Source organism: Nicotiana tabacum, chromosome 12, assembly GCF_000715075.1.
Source record: "Nicotiana tabacum cultivar K326 chromosome 12, ASM71507v2, whole genome shotgun sequence".
Lineage (NCBI taxonomy): Eukaryota > Viridiplantae > Streptophyta > Magnoliopsida > Solanales > Solanaceae > Nicotiana > Nicotiana tabacum.
In genome coordinates, this window is record NC_134091.1 from 33,324,155 (window position 1) to 33,348,594 (window position 24,440).

At 37.5% G+C, this 24,440-nt stretch overlaps 1 protein-coding gene and 1 long non-coding RNA gene across 7 annotated transcripts; both read left to right on the forward strand.

The window, feature by feature from the left end:
- The first annotated feature begins 3,151 nt into the window (after positions 1 to 3,151).
- LOC142166833 (uncharacterized) lies at positions 3,152 to 11,937 on the forward strand. Of its 6 annotated transcripts, none has more exons than XR_012697257.1 (8): positions 3,275 to 3,470; positions 3,552 to 4,436; positions 4,859 to 5,842; positions 8,406 to 8,525; positions 9,567 to 9,665; positions 10,762 to 10,846; positions 10,943 to 11,062; positions 11,152 to 11,937. It is a non-coding gene; the product is annotated as an uncharacterized LOC142166833 (long non-coding RNA). The 6 variants fall into 6 exon arrangements; XR_012697253.1 differs by having other exon boundaries at positions 4,859 to 4,914; positions 5,787 to 8,525; XR_012697256.1 differs by having other exon boundaries at positions 4,859 to 4,914; positions 5,787 to 5,842; positions 8,406 to 9,665.
- A 6,753-nt stretch (positions 11,938 to 18,690) lies between these two features.
- Positions 18,691 to 20,500, forward strand: LOC107814345 (small ribosomal subunit protein eS21). Its single transcript, XM_016639753.2, has 4 exons — positions 18,691 to 18,829; positions 19,361 to 19,469; positions 19,587 to 19,719; positions 20,221 to 20,500. Exons 2-4 carry the CDS (start codon positions 19,420 to 19,422, stop codon positions 20,284 to 20,286), a joined length of 249 nt encoding a protein of 82 aa, XP_016495239.1. The 5' UTR covers positions 18,691 to 18,829; positions 19,361 to 19,419; the 3' UTR covers positions 20,287 to 20,500.
- The last annotated feature ends 3,940 nt before the right edge of the window (positions 20,501 to 24,440 follow it).

The window sequence follows — 24,440 nt, forward strand, 5'->3', positions numbered from 1 at the left end:
GAGGCCTCAAATCAAATCAAACAATATCAAAACTACGAATCGCGCCTCAAATCGAGCTTAATTAACTTATGAACTTTCAACTTCTACAACTCGCGTCGAATCATATCAAATCAACCCGGAATGACTTAAATTTTGCATGCAAGTTCCAAATGACACGACAGAGCTATACCAACTCCCGGAATCGAAATCCGAACTCGATATCCACAAAGTCAAACTCTAGTCAACTCTTTTCACTTAAGCTTCTAAAACCAGAACCATCCTTCCAAATCAATCCCGAATCATCCGAAATCTGAACTCACCACACACGCAAGCCATAATACATAATACGAAGTTGCTCGAGACCTTAAGCCACCGAACGAGACACGAATTCTCAAAACGACCGGTCGAGTCGTTACATATGGTATGAAAACGGAAAAATAGTATAAACACAACTTTAATCACTAGCAGTCTAAGACAAAACACTATCAGACTAGCCTCACCCCGGCACGATTAAAGAAAACGTTCAACTACCTCTTAACTTTCAACTCTAATGCTCGACATGCACACCTTCCTGTGAAGGGTCATTTCCTCGAAAATCTGAAGTCGCGTCATGTCCTGCTTGATCACTTCTCCCCAATACTTCTTGAGTCGTCCTCTACCTCTTCTCATACCCGCCAAAGCCAACCGCTCACGGCTCCTTACCGGGCATCTAGACTTCTTTGCACATGCCCGAACCATCTCAGCTTCGCTTCCCGCATCTTGTCTTCCATGGAGCCACGCCCACCTTTACCACAATATTTCATTCCTAATTTTATCTGGCCTAGGGTGCCCGCACATGCATCTCAACGTGCTCATTTCTGCTGCCTTCATCTTCTCGATATCACGTATCCTGTCTGTGGCTCCATAAAATGAAATCATGAATCTTAAGCCTGAATCCCTCCTTTTCTGGTCTAAATCAACTTGGCCCATAAATATCGATTTCTGAATTTGGGCTCAGCACCTCTGCTTTGATGTAATACAACTCCCCATTTTTCATAATCGACTGCCAGTCTAGCCTTAATTGATGCCTGAACCCACATTAATATCGAAAAGCTTCAAATGGTACCAAAAAATATTACTGTTGCTCTGTCTCCAACTACTTCCCATATATTATATACCTTAACAATTAAGTTTTTGTATGTTGGAGTTTGTTTGGTGTTTATGTTCTGAAGGCTGGATAACAATCTAACTCTCTCCTTCTATAATTGCTAGGCATTGTAATTGTCATTACTGTAAATATTTTGAAAATGATAGTGTACTCGTAGCCTTCGTTTGCCTTAGGTACTCCATGCCAACCTGCCTGAATGCCTTTGTTGCTCTATGCTTTTCTTACAGGTTTTCATGTACTTTGAAAGATATACCCTTGTTAGATCTAATGATAAGCCCAAACTTGATTCCATTTTTCTCTTTTTTTCTTTGTACTTAGGGTAATATGTGCTGGGATATTGGACTACAAACTGTATAAATTCAACTGATTGTAAATCTGAATATGTATTTTTAAGAGTTATACCGTCTAGCAAACTGCTGCAACTTTAGATTTCTTCAACCATTAGAAGTTGTAAACTTTTCTAGAGTGAGTGTGGCAATGCTTATAAATGTGTTGATTGGTCGGTCTATCTGAGATTCTCATTATGTATGCTTCTTTTATTAATTATGGAATCATCTTGTAAGTTACATAACCTTTCCATTTTCTTAAAAAGTTACACTTCTCCCATTATCACAGCAAATGACATTGATCAAGGCTCAAGCAGGGGTAAAGAACAATATGAGATGGTTGAATAGGAGTATCATCCAGGAAGGATCAAATCATGTAATGCATGTTGTTCTTTTTGCACTATTTTGCTTCTTTGTGATATATTTGCTGTCCAAATTTTCACGGAGATAAGGGCAATGTATTGCGCTATTTTGCTGTTTCCTGGTGCAAGTGTTGATGAAGATGAGAGAAACACACAATCTATTCAAGGCATCATGGTCTGATTTTTAGTGATTGGTGGCAACAAGGGTACAACCGTAGAAACTCCATATATTAGTCTTATGTAAAGTTTTCTAATCTTTAGAAGCACCGAGGATTGTTGTTAGTTTTTCGTTTGGACTTTTATTTTTCCTTGTAATACTTGCTATATGGCAATGATCATTGTGTGCTTATCCTAGAAAAAAAGTTGATTATTGTCAATGGAGGATGCTTTATAATTCATTTGTTTTAACAACAGAGCCTGTTTTGCGGATGATGATGTCCGGCAAAATAGTGTATACATTTGATTTTAACTCTTGTAAGGTCTATCCTTTGTGCTATTCAATACTCTAACAGAAGGCTAGCGTGCACATGCTTTTGAATCGTTTTGTTGCTTGTTTGCTTGATCAGCAGAGGCTTGCTCCACCTTGCTTAGCCTAACTTGATCAATGACTCTTCTAGCTTATTCTGCAAAATAGGTTTCATTGTGTCCAACCATGCCATCTTTATGAAAATGAAACCATTACAGATGATCTTGTGGGGATGGACACTCCTCCCCTATTGGATTCCACACCTTGAGGTTGATTGATTCGTCATCCAGTGATGAGCATATTAACCTGCGACAGCATTATCTAACCAGCCGTTCAGGAAGAATTCCATTACATTGCTTTCATGGTCCATGAAGAGCATATTAGTTATCGTGCTTCATGTGGAGACACAACAATGTCAGTGTTGTCAGCTAAGTTGCTCCGACATGGCAGTTTAGGTGCCGTACCAGTGTCGACACGACACTAGTATGGGTGTGGGTATGGGATTCGTACCGGATCTGGTCAAACAATTTTGGATACTTTGACCACATCAGACAGAAAAATTCGAGACGAGATACAATTTGCTTCCCAAAATCAGAACTAAAACTAGGGTAAATCTAAAGAAAATAGCATACCTTATCTAGGAAATCAATACTTTACTTATCTACAACTTGAGAATAAAGAAATTCACACTTTACAAGCTAAGTATTCCACAAAATTTCTCATAATTTAGAGATATTTTTATATTTTAATTTTTTTCAATTATTTTTAGCCGGATCCCCCATCCGTATCCGTACTAGGATCCATATCCCCGAATCATAGAATTTACATCTAGAAGGATCCGACCTCTAGATTCGCACCCGTGTCCGAGCAACTTAGGTTGTCAGCACTTTCACCTGATAAAGGATATTGACATTATTTCAGTGATTACCTGCATGCTACTGAAGTTTCGAAGCAGGGAAATGTGAATCTTACCGATGAAAGTTTCTTGGTAAGCTTTAGTTGTATATTTTATTCTGTAAAGTACCATTGCTTCATCTAGAGCAATTATAGAGTACTGACGATAGAAAGGGGAACATATTTACCTGGTAGCCGAAAGATAGATCTTCTGACTGAACTACACGTAGAACACATCCTTCTACCCTTGCACTTTCCTTAAATATATCAGTCACAGCAGTCGCATTCTTGAACGAGTAGGGACCTCTTCTCTATCAGCAGTGTAAGTCTTATAATTGAAAATCCTCTTTCATTCATCTCTCAACCTTTGCCTGCAGGATTAAGGCCACAGTAACTCCTAGCCTTGCAGCGCATCAGGTAAAACACCTTTAGCATACTGTCTTGCCTCATTTGGCCTAGATCATGCCTTGTGACAATGGCTTTCTCAAAACAGTAAGGTACATCTCCTCTATCAAAACCTTCCACCTTGACTTCACCAAAATTCGCTTGCATAAGTTATTGGATCCACGATCCTATTCCTAATCTCAGAGCTATTTTGGTGTTTATTTTCCTAATGCTTGATAACAATCTAACATGAGCCATGAACAACTACATAAGTAGTTGTTTTGGAATCAAGACGGAGAGTGAGGTGCATAAGATTCGATAAAATCGACTAAGTTTACGAAAGGTCTGTCTTCCAGCAGGATTTCGTGAAATTTGTAAGGAATTTGGAAAAACGCAAAACATTAAAGTTATAGCTCTTTGAAATAGCTTTCCAATGATATGTTGTGGATCCCGAACGAATCCTTGTGCAAAAAGTTATATGTATTTTACTGGACAATGCGCAGTATGCGCGCCAGCTGTTCCCGTGTACGGCCGCGCTCTTGTGGCAGTGCCACTGCCTTTGATGCGCGATCAGGTGCGCGGTTGGGCCTTCAGCTGCGTGGGGGCGCACCCGGGAAGCCGTTTTATAAGCCATACCTTGTCCCCCGCACCCAAAACACGAAAATTTTCTCTAGAAAGAGAAGTTCTCAAGAACCTAACTTCCTCCAAGGTCCCTCCTCATCCAAGGTAAGTTCTAAAGATGATTCTAATTTGATTTCAGTTCTCCAACACCTTATTAACATGGGTAAACCCTTCAAATTATTAGATATTCGATCGAGACATCATTGTTGAGAAAAGAAACCCTAGAACTCGGATTCAAGAGGATTGAACGACAAAAGGTAATATCTTCGCTGTCTAATTGATTATAGCATTCGATTAATGATTATAGACTAAGTTCATGAGATATGACTTGATGGGTTTGATAGAAAATCATGAATGATTATAGGTTTGGGTTGTTGATTATTGATTAAGGGTGTTGTTTATCTTATGGATGATGAATAATGGTATTGATTATAGCAAGTTGAGATTTTAGGATTTTCTAGGAGTAAGAGAATGTGATGTTGGGTGAAGAAACACCCAACTATAGCAAGTTGAGATTTTAGGATTTTCTAGGAGTAAGAGAATGTGATGTTGGGTGAAGAAACACCATTAATGAGGGCTATGAAGCTTTATACTCACCAAGTGTTTGATAAAATACCTAACTGACCAAAATATGAGTATTATTGCTAATATGGAATCCCTTTGACTTGCATTGATATAGATTAAAGTTGAAAGGGTTAGCGAATGTTGTATTACGCTCAAGAGCAGGAAGTTAAGGTATGTGAGGCTAACTCTCTATGTTTGGAAATGTTAATGATTCTCCCTATATTACGTTTCTTTTACGATGTTACTAATTGCCTCAGAAATATAGTTAAACCTAGTTCCTTGAATAGTTATAGAACTTCTATTCTCTAGCTTCATAACTCGTTCATGACTTTCATTCTAAATGTTGTGAGCTCAGTGCGTAATCAATATAGACTTGGGTTTGATGCCTATGAGTCTCAGTCTAGATTACTCAGCATGTCATAAACAATTGAAGTTTCAGTTTTCATAATTAGTTCAAGAATACATGTCTCAGTCTAGTCCTATTCAGTATTCCATTATCATGTAACTCAATATGATTTAGTATTTCAGCATCACATATTGCAGTATGATTCTCAGTTTCTAAATTTAAATCCCTGAATGTTGAACACCTGTATTTGGGCCTGAGGCCGTAGTTTATGCTTCATGCATGTTTGGGTCTGAGGCCGTAGTTTATGCTTTATGCATTTTTGGGCCTGAGGCCGTAGTTATGTATACGTATACTTGAGCTTGAGGCCGTAGCTTGTGCACATATATATTGGACCCGAGACTGTAGTTTATTCAGATAAACAAGTGGTTCATCATTCAGAAGAGGGAGTATTCATATCCTTACTTCAGTTATCAGTTATCAGTTCAGTTATCAGTTATCAGTTCTCATTTCAACTATCATTTATCAATGCAGTTTCAGTTTCAGCAGTTATCATTTCAGTTATCAATTATCAGTTCTCTGTTATCAGCTCAGTTTCAGTTTCGGCATTTACAATTCTTTCTTTCAGTTGCTTTACATATCAGTGCAATTCAAATGTACTGACGTCCCTTTTGCCCGGGGTCTGCATCTCACGATGCAGGCAATGATTTACAGGTTGACGATTCAGAGTGCTAGGATTCTCGTACCAACTATTTGGTGAGCCCAGTTCTTTCGGGGCATTATCATACTTTACAATCTTTAGTATTTCCAATCAGTTAGTATTTTCGGTACTTCATTAGAGGCTTCATAGACTAGAGTAACAGTTAGACAAAGTCACATGCTTTTCATGTTAAGTAAAGTTGGCTACATATATGTTTCAAACTTATGTTAGTGTTTTCACACTTTGATTTATATCATTCAGACTTTCAGTATATCAGCATGTGTTAGTTTATTTTTCACATTCAATATGTTATGATATCACATGTTGATTCAGCCAACCGGTTGGTTTGCTCGGTCACATGTAGTCAGGCACCAGGTGCCGTGTTACGTCCAGGCCCAAGTTCGGGACGTGACAAAGCTTGGTATCAGAGCACTAGGTTCAAGTGTCCTAGGGAGTTTATGAAGCAGTGTCCAGTGGAGTTTTCTTTATATGTGTGTGCCGGCCACGCATATAAACGGTTAACTACCAAGACATTCAAGATTGTCTCATTTTTTTCTACTCTAGATCGTGCCATAAAGTTTAGAGCAATAGGTAACCTTCTCTTCTTATCGAATCCCAGATGTATTGAATACCCAATCGACGGGCAGGAAAAACCCAAGGTTCTAGAGAGGATGATTGCCCATTAGGGTATAATTATGGAGTACGGGTTGGTAACAAATGAGACTTGAAATGGTATAATGGATAGAAGTACAAATTGGAGCATAACCTTATCAGAAAGTACAAAAGAAATTATCATATTTTATGGTTATCGGTTTACCTCAGTTACCAGTTATACAGTCTTTCAGCTAGCAGGTTTATGGTTATTCAAGTACACAACTATTCAGTTATTAGATACCAGATCTCTAATTTTCAGTATATCCAAATTCTGGTGACTTTTGAGTAAATAGTGATGCCTATGGGTGCTAAAAGAAAATGCGAGTAACAGTGATTATAGCAAAATCTTTTCATGTTTTAGGTCCGGATTAAGACCCAACACTCACCGGATTGTGCAGGAAGTGATTTATCAGATGATGGTACGCTATGAATGAGAAGTTTGTGTATGGTAGTGTATCTGCATGTGTTTTACCTCACAGAACAATTTTATTTTAATTCTTGGAAATAGAGCCACATGTTAGATGATGATAGTTCAATTGTTAGACCCCACGGTATAACGGGTTAAGAATATAACAGCAGTGGGCATAGAATTGATCACTATAGTTTTGGACACGAAAGAGCCTAAGGGCAAAATACCTAGGAGTCAGAAATGTTTGTTATTACCAAAGATGTGTTCTTCATGCAACTTATGCGTATGACTAAGAAAATATGATGTACGAAATGAGAACCAAGAGCAGCCGATATTGAATTTCAGGGAATGATTTTAAGTTGTTCAGATTTATTCAAATTAGAACTAGAAAGTACCATGTTAGTAAGTTACTATAAGAAGCAGCTATTATTGTGAGATAAAAGATATGACAGTCCCCCCTAAGTTATGTGACTAAGTGTTTACCCCGGATATTTATAGTCTGATATGATTTTGAAGTGTATAGGAAGTTTGGGGTTAGATATTCCAAATTTATTTAAGACAAATGAAGTTTCCCTAAGTGTGATCCATGTACATAGTTAAAAAATAAAAGGAAGCTAGTATGCGACAGTAGAATAGGGTCGGATGGTGAGGGAAGTTAGAAGATGAGAGAAACACACAATCTATTCAAGGCATCATACAAATGCTAAGCAGTGGTCTGATTTTTAGTGATTGGTGGCAGCAAGGGTACAACTCTAGAAACTCCATATATTAGTCTTATGTAACTAACAGAAGGCTAGCATACACATGCTTTTGATTCGTTTTGTTGCTTGTTTGCTTGGTCAGCAGAGGCTTGCTCCACTTTGCTTAGCCTAACTTGATCAATAACTCTTCTTGCTCATTCTGCAAAATAGGTTTCGTTGTGTCCAACCATGCCATCTTTATGAAAATGAAACCATTACAGATGATCTTGTGGGGATGGACACTCCTCCCCTATTGGATCCCACCATGCACCTTGAGGTTGATTGATTCGTCATCCAGCGATGAGCATATTAACCTGCACCAGCATTATCTAACCAACCCTTCAGGAAGAATTCCATTACATTGCTTTCATGGTCCATGAAGAGCATATTAGTTATTGTGCTTCATGTGGAGACACAACAATGTCAGCGTTGTCATCACTTTCACCTGATAGAGGATATTGACATTATTTCAGTGATTACCTGCATTCTACTGGAGTTTCTAAGCAGGGAAATGTGAATCTTACCGATGAAAGTTTCTTGGTAAGCTTTAGTTGTATATTAAGTACTATTGCTTCATCTAGAGCAATTATAGAATACTGACGATAGAAAGGGGAACATATTTATCTGGTCGCCGAAAGATAAATCTTCTGACTGAACTTCACGTAGAACGCATCCTTCTACCCTTGCACATTCCTTTGCAAATATATCAGTCACAGCAGTCGCATTCTTGAACGAGTAGGAACCTCTTCTCTATCAGCAGTGTAAGTCTTATAATTGAAAATCTTCTTTCACTCGTCTCTCAATTTTTGTCTGCAGGATTAAGGCCACAGTAACTCCTAGCCTTGCAGCGCATCAGGTAAAACACCTTTAGCATACTGTCTTGCCTCATTTGGCCTAGATCATGCCTTGTGACAATGGCTTTCTCAAAACAGTAAGGTACATCTCCTCTATCAAATCCTTCTACCTTGACTTCACCAAAATTCACTTGCATAAATTATTGGATCCACGATCCTATTCTTAATCTCAGAGCTATTTTGGTGTTTATTTTCCTAATGCTGGATAACAATCTAACATGAGCCGTCAACTTAGGAGAAAGGGAAAAAAGAACTACTATATTTGATTTTTATTCTCTTAATGATGGATAACAATCTAACATGATCTAAGAATTTAGTGCTTTTTGGCGTTTATGCTATAGCTTTTTTGGTGTTTGTTTCCCTACTGCTGGATAACAATCTAATACCAGCCATGAACTTGGGAGAAAGGGGAGAAAAAAATTATATTTTATTGATCTTTTTTGGAGTTTATTTTCCTAATGCTGGATAACAATCAAGAACTTAGTAGAAAGGGGAAAAGAATTATATTTAATCTTATTGATGAGGAAAAAATTTGCAACTGCTAACCTGCATTTAGTTCCTCGCTCCTCTCTTTTTTCTTTTGCTCTCTCCCCTCTTTAATTGCAATTGTTAATGTAAATCTTTTGTAAATGAGTGTACTGTAGCCTTCTTTTGCCTTTCCTTAGGTACTACCCTGCCAACTTGCCTGAATGCCTTTGTTGCTCTATGCTTTTCTTATGGCTTCTCTAGTGCGTTGAATGATACATCCTTGTTTAGATCTCCATATTCCATCAACTGACTATTATAAGCCTAAACTTGATTGCATTTTTTTCTTTTCCTATGTTCTTGAAGTGTGGGGATATTGGTCAACAAACTGTATATATTCAACCTGTTTAAATTTGAATGATGTACTTCTAAGAGTTATCCCTTCTAGTGAACCTCGAGAACTTTAGATTGCTTCAAGCCATTAGAACGAGTAAGCTTTCTAGAGTTAGTGTGACAAAGTTTATAAACGTGTTGATTGGTCGGTCTATATGAAATTCTCATGATGTATGCTTATTTTATTGAATATTGAAACATTCTTACTAGTAAGTTACATGACTTTCCTATTTCCTTAAGCATTTATACTTTCCTAATGTCACAGCAAATTACATTGATCAAAGCTCAAGCAGGGGTGAAGAAGAACACGAGACGGTTGAGCAGGAGCATCATCCTGGAAGGATCAAACCATATGATGCATGTGGTACGTTTTCCACTATTTTGCTTTTTTGTGATCTACTTGTTGCCCAAGTTTTCACGGGGGTAAGAGCAATCCTATCTTTTTGTGCTGTTTTGCTATTTCCTGGTGTACGTTTTGATAAAAATGAGAGAACCACACAGAAAACATCATACAAAAGCTAAACAGTGGTTGTTTTTTAAGGATTGGGGGAAGCAATGTTGCAACTGTAGAACTCTGAATATTAGTCTTATGTAAACTTTCCTAATTTGTAGAAGCACTGAGGGTTGCTATTAGTTCATCCTTTTTCTTTTTCACTTGTATCTTCTTTGTGATACTTGCTATATGACAATGATTACTGTGTGCTTACCTAGGAAAAAAGTGATTATTTTGCAATGAAGGATGCTCTATAGTTCATCTGTTAAAACAAGAGCTTGTTTGCAAATAATGATTTCTAGCAAATCAGTTTACACATTTGATTCTAACTCTTACAAAGTCTACTGTTAATGGCGCTATTGAATACTTCAACAGTAGGCTAGCATATACATGCTTTTGAATCATGTTGTTGCTGGTTTGCTTGCTCCAGCTTGATTAGCTTAACATGATCGATGACTCTTCTAACCCATTCGGTAAAATAGGTCTCGTTATGTCCAACCATGCCATCTTTATGAAAAAGAAAGCACTGCAGACGATCTTTGGGGGATGGACACTCCTTTCCCATTGGATCCCACCATGCACCCTGATGTTTCATCCCTGATTGATTTGCCATCCAATGGTAAGCATATTGGCCTGAGCCAGCATACTCTAACCATCCTTTTGGATAGAATTCCATCACGCTGCTCTCGGGGTCCATGAAGAGCATATTCGTTAACTGTGCTCCATATGGAGACGCAACAATATCGGTGCTGGTGAGCACTTTCACCTGATAAAGGACATTTGTGTTAATTTCAGTGATTGCCTGGAATTACTGCAAGTAGGATAATATGAATAGCTTGTTGGTATTAGTTGCTTGGTAAGCTTTAGTTGTATATTTCACTGTGAGTTACTATTGCTCCATTGATATTTTCTGCGGTAATTACTGAATACTGACGGAAGCAAGGGAAAAATGTGTACCTGGTCGCAGAAAGATAGATCGTCTGACTGAACTACTTGCAGAATGCAGCCTTTGACTCTTGCACATTCCTTTGCAAATATATCAGTTACAGCAGGTGCATTCTTGAACGAGCGTGAACCTCTTCTCATTAGCAGAGTAAGTCTTATAATTGAAAACCCTTTTTCATTAATCTCTCTACCCTTGCCTGCAGGATTAATGCCAGAGTAACTCCTAGCCTTGCAGCGCAACAGGTTGAATACCTTCAGCTTATTCTCCTGCCCCATTTGACTTGTCTCATGCCTCATGACAACGGCTTTCTCAAAACAGTAAGGTACGTCTCTATCAAATCCTTCCACCTTAACTTTACCGAAATTAGCTTGCATAAGTTGTTGAATCCATGACCTCCATTCTTAATCTCAGTTCTCCCCAGTGGAATAACACCCATCTTGTTGGCTTCACACACTTATATTTCATTGACCATCTCACAAAAGGAGCCACTGCAGATAATCCATGCCACAGATTTTGGTGGTCGTAATATGTGTAGGATACGAATGTTAAGCCTTCCAATAGAATAGCAGAGTCGGGAAGACTTTCTCGCCATGCCAAAGCATATGAATTCTTTGTGCTATCCTTAGTATCCCGTCCCTTAAAGCAAAGAAGCCGTCCTTTGGATGCCTTGGAAGGGAAATACAAGTGTTCTGCTTCATTTTCCTCGCGTGTATCGTTCAAAGAGCTCATAAACCATGTGTGGCCAGTTGTGGCTGTTTCTCTAAATCTAAGGACCTGAAGGGGGAGGAAAGTGATAGAGTCTTTGAGCTTTCGCCGTCATGGTTTCCTTGACATCAGAGTAATTCTCTTGGGAATGAAAAGCACATCTTTGAGACCTTGCTGATAAGGAGAAATCAAAAGGAGATGAATACTGGATATGGAAAAGGATGACAACAAGAAACACGGAGAAAAAGAAGATGCTGATGAATTTTGTGGTTAAACATTTGTTCTTGCTCCGAGTGCACAACTTCAAATGATGCTCCATTTTCATGAGTTTTGCTCGATATGAATCTTTTTAACTGGAAAAGAGAAGCAACATAAGACTATTTTTCTGGCTTTTAGGAGCAAACTAGTCTCGAGATTGGAAGTTAATCTATACTATAACAACTTACGGATGTATGCTCGGTAAATACTTTTAATTCAGAACTTGAGCCATGTTTTGCGTTAGCTTCATTGTTTTTGCTACTTATTTCTCGTTTCGTCAACCTTGCATTAAATTCTTCGCAGTTAACAAATTATTTTATACTTAGGAATCCGCCTTCTATGGTCCTTGTCAAGATTCTTAGAGTACTAGTGACGAAAATGATATGGCTGATCTCTAAAGAGGAAAATGGTTATTAATGTTAAATTAACCACACTCAAAAAAATATTATCACATATCAGACGTTGAAATTGAATTAAAATGTGCAATCTGTTATAAAATAAAAACTGTAAAGTAAAGACAATTATAGAGAGAAACTGATATACTATTCAAACTTCAAACTTATATACATAATGGACTGAAAACTCCTCTATTTAAAGAAGAAAGGAAGTAGCTACAAGACTTTTCTTTAGCTGCTTGTAAGATGTCTCATTGAGTTGCTTGCAACCTGCCTGTTTAATAAGAAATTGCTGTAAATTATCTCATTGAGCTGCTTGCAACCTGCCTGCATCAGCTGTTTGTAGATAAACTTCAACAGAGTACTAAATGGATAATCTTCTTCAGGAAGATTATCTATAGCGGAGTAATAAATGGACATCCACAATATAATTATTTTCATAACACTCCCCCTTGGATGTTCATTAAAAGGTATTGTGCCTCGTTAAAACCTTACTGGGAAAAACCTAGTGAAGGAAAAAGAGTATACATATTTAGTAATACGCATTTCTAGCTGCCTCATTAAAAACCTTATAAGGAAAACCCTGTGGGAAAAAACCTTAGTAAGGAAAAAAAAAATACATCGCGTATTTTACTCCCCCTGATGAAAACCTTATTTCAAACATTTGAGTCTCCGCATTCCAATCCTGTATACCATCTTCTCAAAAGTTGAAGTTGACAAAGATTTAGTGAATAAATCTGTCGGATTGTCACTTGAACGAATTTGTTGCACATCAATGTCACCATTTTTCTGAAGATCATGTGTGTAGAATAATTTTGGTGAAATGTGCTTCGTTCTATCTCCTTTTATAAATCTTCCCTTCAATTGGGCTATGCATGCAGCATTGTCTTCGTATAAAATTGTGGATCTTTTATCACACTCCAAACCACATTTTTCTTGAATAAAATGAATCACTGATCTCAACCATACGCATTCCCTACTTGCTTCATGAATAACTATTATCTCAGCATAATTTGAAGAAGGAGCAACAATTGACTGCTTTGTGGAGCACCATGATATGACAGTACCTCCACATGTAAACACGTACTCGGTTTGAGATCAAGCTTTATGGGGATCAGATAAATAACTTGCATCTGCATAACCAACAAGATCTGCACTACCTTTGTTAGCATGAAACAAACCCATATCAAGAGTTCCCTTTAAATATCGCAAAATATGCTTAATCCCATTCCAATGTCTCCGAGTAAGAGAAGAGCTATATCTTGCTAATAAATTAACAGAAAATGCTATGTCAGGCCTTGTAGCATTAGTAAGATACATAAGTGCACCAATTGCACTGAGATAGGGTGTTTCAGGACCAAGGAGTCCATCATCCTCTTCTGGAGGTCGGAACGGGTCCTTATTCACTTCAAGTTATCGAACAACCATTGGTGTACTCAATGGGTGCGCTTTGTCCATGTAAAAGCGTTTTAAGACCCTTTATGTATAGGCAGATTGATGCATAAAGATCCTATTTGCTAAATGTTCAATTTGCAGTCCAAGACAAAATTTTGTCTTTCCAAGATCTTTCATCTCAAATTCTTTCTTAAGATATTCAATTGCCTTTTGGAGCTCTTCTAGAGTTCCAACAAGATTTATGTCATCAACATAAACAGCAAGCATAACAAATTCTAATGCCATCTTCTTTATAAAAATACATGAACAAATAACATCATTTATGAAACCCTCTTTCAGTAAATAGTCACTAAGGTGATTATACCACATGCGCCCAGATTGCTTTAAATCATACAAAGATCTTTGTAATCTGATTGAATATATTTTTCGAGATTTCGAATATGCTTCAGGCATTTTAAATCTTTCGGGGATTTTCATGTAAATCTCATTATCAAGTGACCCGTACAGATAAGTTGTAACCACATCCATCATATGTATTTCAAGCCTTTCACGTAAGGCTAAACTGATGAGATATCGAAATGTTATGGCATCCATAACGGATGAATATGTTTCTTCATAATCGACTCCAGGTCGTTGTGAGAATCCTTGTGCGACAAGGCGAGCCTTGTATCTTTCAACTTCATTTTGGTCATTCCGTTTTCGCACAGAAACCCATTTATGACCAACTGGTTTTATACCAGCAGGTGTTTGGACTACTGGTCCAAAGACCTCTCTTTTAGCAAGTGCGTTCAATTCTGAATGAATTGCCCCTTGCCATTTTGGCCAATCAGATCTTTGTTGATATTCTTTGACAGATCGGGGTTCACAATGCTCACTATCTTGCATAATATTAAGTGCAACATTATAAGCAAAAATATTATCCACCACTATTTCAGATTGATTTAAATTAATCCCATCACCAGTAAAATTTATTAAAAGTTTCTCGCTCACTCGAGTCTCGGGTTCAGTGATTTCTTCAGGAATCTCAGAACTAATCAGATCTTGGGTCTCTTCAGGAGATCCCCTTATAGTATCGTTTTGATCATTTGTCGATTTTCTTTTTCGAGGATTTCAATCCTTAGAACCCAAAGGCCTACCACCTTTCAGGCGTGCTTTAGGTTCACTAGTTCTTTTGCTAGTAGATGGTCCTGCTGGGATATCAATCCGTGTAGGCACATTCTCTGCAAGGATATGTGACTTAGTTATCCTTTTCAAATCAGTAAATGCGTCTGGCATTTGATTTGCTATATTTTATAAATGGATGATCTTCTGAACCTCCTGATTACATATAGGGGTACGTGGATCAAAATGAGATAATGATAAAACTTTCTACACAATTTCTCTTTTGATTTCCTTTTTCTCTCCCCCTAATTGTGGGAAATTTATTTCATCAAATTGACAATTTATAAATCGAGCAGTAAATAAATCTCCCGTCATTGGTTCAAGATAGCGAATAATAGAGGGTGATTCAAACCTAACATATATTCCTTACCTTCTCTGCGGGCATCTTACTGCGCTGTGGTGGTGCTACTGGCACATATACAGCACATCCAAAAATTCGTAGATGGGCAATATTTGGTTCATGACCAAAAACTAATTGTGACGGAGAATATTTATTATAATGTATCGGTCTGAGACGGATAAGTGATGCTGCATGCAAGATAGCATGACCCCAAGCAGTAGTGGGCAATTTTATTTTCATAAGTAGTGGTCTTGCTATCAATTGCATGCGTTTAATAAATGACTCTGCAAGGCCATTTTGAGTATGAACATAAGCTACAGGATGTTCAACTTTTATCCCAACTGATAGACAATAATTATCAAAAGCTTGAGATGAGAATTCTCTAGCATTATCAAGGCGAATAGCCTTTATAGGATAATCTGAGAATTGTGCCCTTAATCGAATTATTTAGGCTAATAGCTTTGCAAACGCCAGGTTGCGAGATGATAGTAGGCACACATGAGACCATCTTAAAGATGCATCTATTAGGACTATAAAATATCTAAACAACCCACTTGGTGGGTGAATAGGTCCACATATATCCCAATGTATACGTTCTAAAAAGACAGGGGATTCAATGCCAACCTTCATTGGTGATGGTCTAGTGATCATTTTGCCTTGATAACAAGCATCAAAAGAAAATTCATCATTTGTAAGAATCTTCAGGTTCTTTAATGGATGCCCACTCGAATTTTCAGTAATTCACCTCATCATTATTGATCCAAGATGGCCCAAACGGCCATTTCAAAGCACAAAAGTATTTGAATCAGTAAACTTCCGGTTTACGATAGAGTATGCTTCAACTGTACTAATCTTTGAATAGTATAAATGAGAAGATAAAGTTAGTAACTTTTCTACAATGCACTTATGGCCAAAAACATTCTTTATAATACAAAGATATTCCATATTCATTTCATCTATCGTCTCAACATGATACCCATTTCGGCGGATATCCATAAAACTCAACAAGTTTCTTCGGGACTTGGAGGAGAATCATGCATTGTCTATAATAAGTTTTGTTCCCTTAGACAGAAATACAATAGCTTTTCCGGAGCCTTCAATCAAACTTATATTACCAGAAATTGTAGAAACATTTGCTTTTTACTCATGCAAATAAGAAAAGTATTTCTGATCTTTGAATATGGCATGAGTTGTTCCACTATCAATTACCCAAATATCTTCATGATTGGTCTTTGATCCAAATATAATTTGAGGATTATCCATATTCTTCAAAATGACATAAACAAAATAAATATGATAGTAAATATTATTATCAAAGCATAACTTTTATTTATGTACAACTATTACAAACCATACTATCTATTACAAACAACAAAAATTAAAATATTTACATCTCTACAGATTCACTACCGATCACATGACTTGTTTCTCCTTCTAGGAGTGCAAAGTAATCAGCTACATCCAAATGCATGAAGTCTAAATTATCTTCACAAATAAAATTTGCTTCAGCATTTTTCTCTGTCTTCTTCAGGGAGGCTTGATACAGCTCTACCAGGTGCTTTGGCGTACGACATGTACGTGACCAGTGCCCTTTTCCTCCACATCTATAGCATGCATTTTTTGACTTTGCTGCTTGCACCGCTTCATGCTTTTGTTCCTTCCTTTTCCACTGCTGGTGGTGAGGAGGGTTCTTTGGTGCATTGTTATTACCACGATTAGAGTTTCCTCCCCGACCACGACCATGACCACGACTGGGGCCACGTCCTCTTCCACGCTTAGCTTGGTGGAAGTTCGTCTTATTCACTTCAGGGAATGGATAAGGACCAGTAGGTCGGCTTTCATGGTTTTTCATTAATAGCCCATTATGTTGCTCGGCTACAAGAAGATATGAGATAAGTTCAAATACTTTTTGAATCTCATCTCTCGATATTGCTGATGCAGGAGCATATTCGAGGTATGAAAAGTGGTGAAAGTTTTCTCCAACATATCATGATCAGTAATATTATCACCACATAGTTTCAATTGAGAAATAATTCTGAACATAGCAGAATTATACACAATAATAAATTTAAAATCTTGTAGCCTTAGATGAGTCCAATCATAACGTGCCTGTGGAAGAACGACCATCTTGAGGTGGTCATATCTATCTTTTAAATTATTCCACAGTATGACTGGATCTTTAACAGTAAGATATTCCATTTTCATGCCCTCATCAAGGTGATGGTTAGGAATATCATTGCTTTGGCACGGTCTTGATTTGGTGCCTGATTTTTATCTTTGATGGTGTCTGCCAGACCCATCGCATCAAGATGAATTTTGGCACCAAGCACCCAAGACATGTAGCTTTTGCCCGATATATCCAGGGCTATAAATTCAAGTTTAGAAAGATTTAACATTATTTAGAAAAAGAAAGTTCGTACCTGTGATACTTTTCGAGATGACAGAGCCTCGTGCTGATAACGTGTTATAAAATAAAAACTGTAAAGTAAAGACAATTATAGAGAAAAACTGATATATTATTCGAACTTCAAACTTATGTGCATAATGAACTGAAAATTCCTCTATTTATAGAAGAAAGGAAGCAACTGCGAGGCTTTTCAGGAAGCAGCTGCAAGGCTTTTCTTTAGCTGCTTGTAAGCTGTCTGCATGAGCTGCTTGCAACCTGCATGTTTAATAAGAAGTTGCCGCAAATTATTTCATTGAGCTGCTTGCAACCTGCCTACATCAGCTGCTTGTAGATAAACTTCAACAGAGTACTAAATGGATAATCTTATTCAGGAAGATTATCTATAGCAGAGTAATAAATGGATATCCACAATATAATTATTTTCATAACACAATCATGAAAATATATACTTCTACTAATTTTGAGTCTTTTCCAAACTGGCCAAGTTTTGGTCTTACCAAGTGCATTTAATTTTGTAAGAGAATTTATTAAGTTGAGGATCAACAAAATCAGTAGTATAATCTAAGAAGTTTTTGATAAATCTGCTATTCTACAACATCTGTTGTTTAAGGGGTAGATTACGCTACATATCCCTATAATATGATTTAACTGCACATCCAGTTTTTGTATTTTAAAATCAACTAATTATAGTATTTATTTAATGAAAATTCTACATAAGTATTAGTTTCAGTAGTATTTCCTTTTTACAGGGTTGCGAAGTGCTTAGATTGAAAAATAGACATATCTCAAACTAAGTATATTAAAATAGAATAACTAAAAAATAAATTAGAGTTACTAACATAAAGTTCTGATATATTTAATCTTATGAAATAAGAAAGAGAATAAAAATGTTATGAAATGTAAGAAAGGGAATGATATTTTTGTCAAACACTTCTATTGAAAAGGAGAATAAATATTATTGAAATATACATCTTTCAAAACTCTTAAATAGGAAATGAGCACAAGTTACTTAATAAGAATACAGTCATTAGTTTGCACTAGGAAATGAGCACAAGTTACTAGTAATAATTTTCTTGCACTTTGAACATATAAGCTATTCTATTAGTGTAATAGGATTTTCTCAATTATTTCATTAGTTTGATTTTTTATTATTGATATTTTAAGTTTATTTAACTAGGATTTTCGTTATATAAAGGGTTTAAGTTAAGTGTTTGATAAGAATAACACCGTTAATATATTTCTTACCGTTTTTTTCAAATGAGGCGGGTCGGATGGGTCAAAGGCGTTTGTTTGTAATTGCGGAAAACAACTAGGGTTATTTAAGTCAATCGGCGCTGATTTAGGGTTTTTGGTGTTTTTGCTATAAAACCTTTTAGCAGCTATCCCTGCTCTTCTCCCCCATAGCAATCGTCGGTGTCGGTCTTCCAGGTAACAATCTCACTCTCTGTGTGCACACACATTTTGCTTCTCAATTTCATAGGCCTTTGCTTTCTGTATTATTATGTATTATGTCAATTTTGTAGTGTACATCGAATTCCGTTGTATCTCTGTAATCTTTTGAATAAATAATACATGCTTCTTGTTCGTGCAATCAAACTTTATGCTGGAATTTAAAATAGGATTTCCTGTATACTAGTGGATTTAGTACCATAAAATATGCTGTATCGTAACCTTACATGTTTCAATTTTTCAAATTGTTACAGTCAGATTTTCTTTTTGAAATTTGATAGTGTGTGCATCTATACGAGTGTGTACATTCAATCCAAGTGATTCAAACCTGTGTAACAAGAAGTAATTTCATCATATTTCATTTGATTCATACTTGCATCATGTCGATTGGGATGGTCGAAGTGTAATTAATCTTACTTGTGTGGATGCTTTTGAATTGTTGGAATACTTCTAGATTATAATTTATTATGGAAGTTTGAGTGGCCTTCTTTTTAATGATTGACTCTATAGGGCTAAATCCAGGAGCTTTTAACTTCTAAAGTCTGCTAGTGTAAAGCCCATTTGCCAAGATGCAGAACGACGAGGGACAAAACATGGACCTTTACATCCCTAGGAAGTGGTAGGTATTTCTTACTTCCAAACACTTTGGATTAGAGTCAGCTGCCCCTGGTCATTTAATTAAATGATGATGTAATATTAGTTTGTCCTAGATAATTAATGTACTATTTGGATGCAGCTCTGCCACAAACAGGTTGATCACTTCTAAGGATCACGCTTCTGTCCAGCTCAACGTTGGGCATTTGGATGAGTTTGGCCGATACAATAACCAGTTCACTACTTATGCTCTCTGTGGATTTATTCGTGCCCAAGTATGTTGCTTGTTGTTTTTGAATATCATGTGAAAGTAGTATTTACCTTCAGATTGTCTCTGTCATATCAAACATCTTTAGAGCCTTGTTGGCATTCCTGCTGTCTCCGTGCCTATGCTCTTTGGTCTTAGTTACTTGTAGCGTATCCATTTTAGATATATTTGTTTTAGTGCAAGGCTGTTTTTCTTGTCTCATTCTTCTTTCTGCGAAGTGCTGATCATTGATAGTGAGTTTTATACAAATTAATGGCAGTTTTAGCTTTTTGCGATTGTGGCTGGTATTCAGCTAGTCTTTTAACCTCCGTCAAAACTTGTAATATAAAGAGGGTGGGATAATACTGCGTATGTTGTTGTTTCTTTCAAATTGTTTTTAAGCTATGATTTGGGCCTATGGTTATTTTGATTGGTAGATTATTATCTTTGGATCTTGTTGTGTTGGCTTATTTTGTTTGCTTTTGCTGTTCATCATTTTGTGCAATTGATTTGAAAATTCTTTCTGCAGGGAGACGCCGATAGTGCTCTTGATAGGCTCTGGCTGAAGAAGAAAGCTGAAGTTGGACAGCAATGAGTTCCTATTTGCTTTTGTCTCGCCAGCAGTTCGTGGTTGTTAGTGGCTTGATCTCTTCTTTGTTTAAAGTTCATTATTAGACAAATGGAATTGCATTTATATTACTTTTTTACTATTTTAGTGATGTAACATGATTTTCTACTGTTAAGAAATTTTTTGGAGATGGCGGACCATTTGGCTGGTTGAATCATTTATGCTTTAGAATTTGGCTTTATGCTTCCTGTTGTATGCTCAACTTTCCTTTCATTTAACTAAACAAAAGGATATTATCGTTAATGGTTAGAGTGAGGTAGGGTACCCTGTTTCTCCCCTTCAGTCCTTGTTTTTTCATTCTAGAACCAAGCATAATGTTATTTCTTCAATCCTGAACTTTTGTGAGATACTTTGGATTGGAGCCGTAAATTTTTAATTTTCCACGCTGCACAGTTTAGTGCAACTGCAGTTCTAAGTCTAACCAGATCTGGCGTTGTGCTTTTGTGGCACGACGTTGATGTTTATCAAGACCAAAGTAAAAAAAGCTGCAAATTTATCTTCTCCTGGAAGATAGTTATGTACTCTAGGACGTAATTTCTTTGTAAATTCCTAGTAATCCGTGCAAAATGGGCTGTCTTGGCAAACTTAAACCAACAACCTGGCCATAGTTTTAGGCCCCTCTTGCCAGGTAAAGATAAGTGTAACAATGTGAACTATTCAAGTTATGTGAATTACATCCCACATACTATGAATGTTGCGTTATTAGTTATCTAAATACATTGGCTACCAGCTAACCTCATTAAAATAAACTTTTGACTTCAAGGGCACAACTCGCGCGAGGTATTATGACAACTTCGCATAGGCAGTGCAAAATGTGACGCCAACAAAGATTTTGTGTAATGTCATATTACATTGGGATTGATTTTCAATGCCCCATATTGTTAGAGGCCTCAACATCCTTGATCCATATCATAGCTACGCCCCACCTTTTATGGGCAAAATACAAAATTGGTTTTTCGGTCGAAATTAATTACATTCGCTAGTCAAAAAATATTAAAAAATATGTATATTTTATGTATATAATACACATATATTAAAATAATATATTACGGCTATTATGGGAGCGGCTAAAAATATACTATCTCTCGTCTTTTATCAGCACTAGCTAATGAAAATTTCATTGCACCCTTTCGTATTGTTAAGGTCATTGCAAATCGGTATGGAAACAGAGACATGATTACGCATACACAGACTCCAAGTGAGACCAAATGCATTTAGCTTTCGGAAAAGGGTCATATTTATCCCTTTACTTTCAAAAATAAGCTATATTTATCGTCCGTTTCACCTTTTACATATTCTTACCCCTACCGTTCTACTTTGAGTTTAAAATTAACCCTCAGCCGTTAATCTACTCATCATAACTTTAAAAAGACATATGGCACTCTCTGGTTGCTCAAACAAATACCCACGTACTTCCTATTATTTCTAACTGACCAAGGTTAAGACCTATTATTTCTAACTGACCCAATTACGGGGATTTAAGTGGGAGCTTGGGTCGGTTAGAAATAATAGGAAGTAGGGTTGGTATATTTTGAGCAACCAGAGGGTGCCTGTATACGGTCGAAATAGATTTTGGCTTTCGTAAGTCTGATCGAGTTCGAAAGATAAGCGATCGAAGTGAGACTTCGAGATGGGTTCCGAAGATAGTACAGACAAGCTTCGAACCCGAGGGGCCTATCAATATCGAGTTCGATATCATTATCAAGCTCGAATCCAAATCAAACTATGATGCAAAGTAAAGCTATCAGGCTTATGATCTAGAGACCGACCAACATTGACTCCGAATTAATTCAAGGGTCCGAGTCAGAATCGAGCTTAAGCCAAGATCGAGAGCTCGAGTCTGGATCGAGCTCAAGCCAAGATCGAGAGCTCGAGTCAAGATCGAGCTCATAGACAAAATCCGTTGCAATCCCACTAGAGGAGAGAATCTTGGCAGGAATTGTGGAAAAGTTGATCTATCATGGACTTCCCAGTGAGTATTTTTAATTATATTTAAAGTAAGATCCCTCTAATATAAAGGTGGAAAGTTATCATTTCTGTAAGGGCAGTTTTGATATAGAGCTCACATTGAAATTCAAGCACGATATCCTCTTATATTCAAGAGTTACTCTTTTAAGCCTAAAAAACTGATCCATCTTGCTTAGTCCTAAAAATCATCTTTTTTACAACTTTGTTTATTTTACATTCTTTACAGTTCAGATTTGATATTTCCTTTTATCCTTACGATTTGTATTAAGTTATATCACATATCCCTAGAACTACGTATAAATTTAACTCTATCCGTTTTTCGGGTAAATAGTTTGGCGCCCACCGTGGGGCTAAGGATAACAGTGGTTATTTGATACAAATCTGAAAAATTACGCCATTGTGTTTTGCACTTGTTTCCGAAAATATCTTGAATTTTGGATTAGCTATGACTAACCATCAATCAAATGGCTTCACCAATCGACAACGGAGCCGGCCTTCAAGACGAAAATAACAACTTGACACCCAGTACTGAAAGACCACTTGTTAACACCGTTGGAGCTCGAATCGGAGCGCCAATAGATATCAATTCACATGTAGCCATTGAGGCGAACCTATATGCTGAACTCGATTATAGCATCCATGGTGGTACTCGGTCTGCAGCTCGAGATACTCATAACGTCGAGGAAAACGGCATTAGCTTGCGTATGATTTTTAAAATGTTGCAAGCCCGATAGGCAGCAATAGCTCAGTTGTAGAGCCAAACCCAGCTACAAAGTAGGCCGGAGCCCAATCCACCTCGAGAAATCACCCACAGAACGGGGCCAACCATAGTGAAGTCAAATGAGCAAGAATCGGGGACTACTCCTGAAATTACTAAATTGCTCGAGGAACTCACAAAGCGAGTCGAAGCCAACGATAAAAAAGTAAAAACTTATAACTCTAGGGTCGATCAGATCCCGGGAGCTCCACTAATGATAAAAGGGTTAGATTCGAAAAAATTCGTGCAAAAACCTTTTCCCTCGAGCGCAGCCCCGAAACCAATCCCCAAAAAATTTCGTATGCCCAAAATTCTCAAATATAACGGAACGACCGATCCCAGCGAGCACGTCACTTCTTACACATGTGCCATCAAGGGCAATGATTTAAAAGGCGATGAAATCAAATCTGTGCTATTAAAGAAATTCGGAGAGACCCTCTCGAAGGGGGCAATGATTTAGTATCACAACCTACCACCAAATTCCATCGACTCGTTTGCCATGTTAGCAAATTCTTTTTGTGAAAGCACATGTCGGCGCCATAAAGTCGCAACAAGGAAATCGGACCTCTTCAAGGTAAGACAAAAGGATAACGAGATGCTGAGGGAGTTCGTATCTCGTTTTTAAATGGAACGAATGGACTTGCCACCAGTCACAGACGATTGGGCTGTTCAGGCTTTCACTCAAGGTTTTAACGAACAAAGTTCGACGGCTTCACGGCGATTAAAGCATAACCTGATTGAATACCCAGCCATCACGTGGGCCGACGTGCACAATCGGTACCAATAAAAAATTAGGGTCGAAGATGATCAATTAGGGTTTGAACCCACTATTCGAAGGGGTACTAATCAAGAACGAGGTCCGATCGGGGATCGATACCAACCGTACAACGGAAGCCACAGAGTCAGTGAATCGAGACATAACCTCGGGCAAAATAACAAAAGAAGTGATCGAGGTCAAGGGTCCCGGGGGCTGATGAACAGAAGTAGGTTCGATAGGCCTGTCGGATCTAAGGAAGCACCTTGGCTATCGGAATATAACTTCAACATTGATGCATCCGCCATCGTTTCGGCTATTGGACGCATCAAAGATAATAAATGGCCTCGACCCATAGAGACCGATCCTGCCCAGAGGAATCCCAATCAAATGTGCAAATACATGGCACCCATGGCCACAGAACGGAAGATTGCAGGCAACAAAGAGAGGAAGTAGCCCAGTTATTCAACAAAGGGCACCTTAGAGAATTTTTGAGCGATAGGGAGAAGAACCATTTTAAAATAGGGATTTCGGCAAGCAAAACGAACAAGAAGAACCACAGCACGCCATTCACATGATCATCAGCGGCGCCAATATCCCTCAGGGACCAGTGCTTAAACGCACTAAGACATCGATTGTGAG

Excerpts from the sequence above, each read along its gene's own strand:
- LOC107814345 (XM_016639753.2), top strand. The coding sequence starts at position 19,420 with ATGCAGAACGACGAGGGACAAAACATGGACCTTTACATCCCTAGGAAG. Across the intron at positions 19,470-19,586 it reads CTTTACATCCCTAGGAAGTG|CTCTGCCACAAACAGGTTGA; the intron begins GTAGGTATTTCT and ends ATTTGGATGCAG. Across the intron at positions 19,720-20,220 it reads GTGGATTTATTCGTGCCCAA|GGAGACGCCGATAGTGCTCT; the intron begins GTATGTTGCTTG and ends TTCTTTCTGCAG.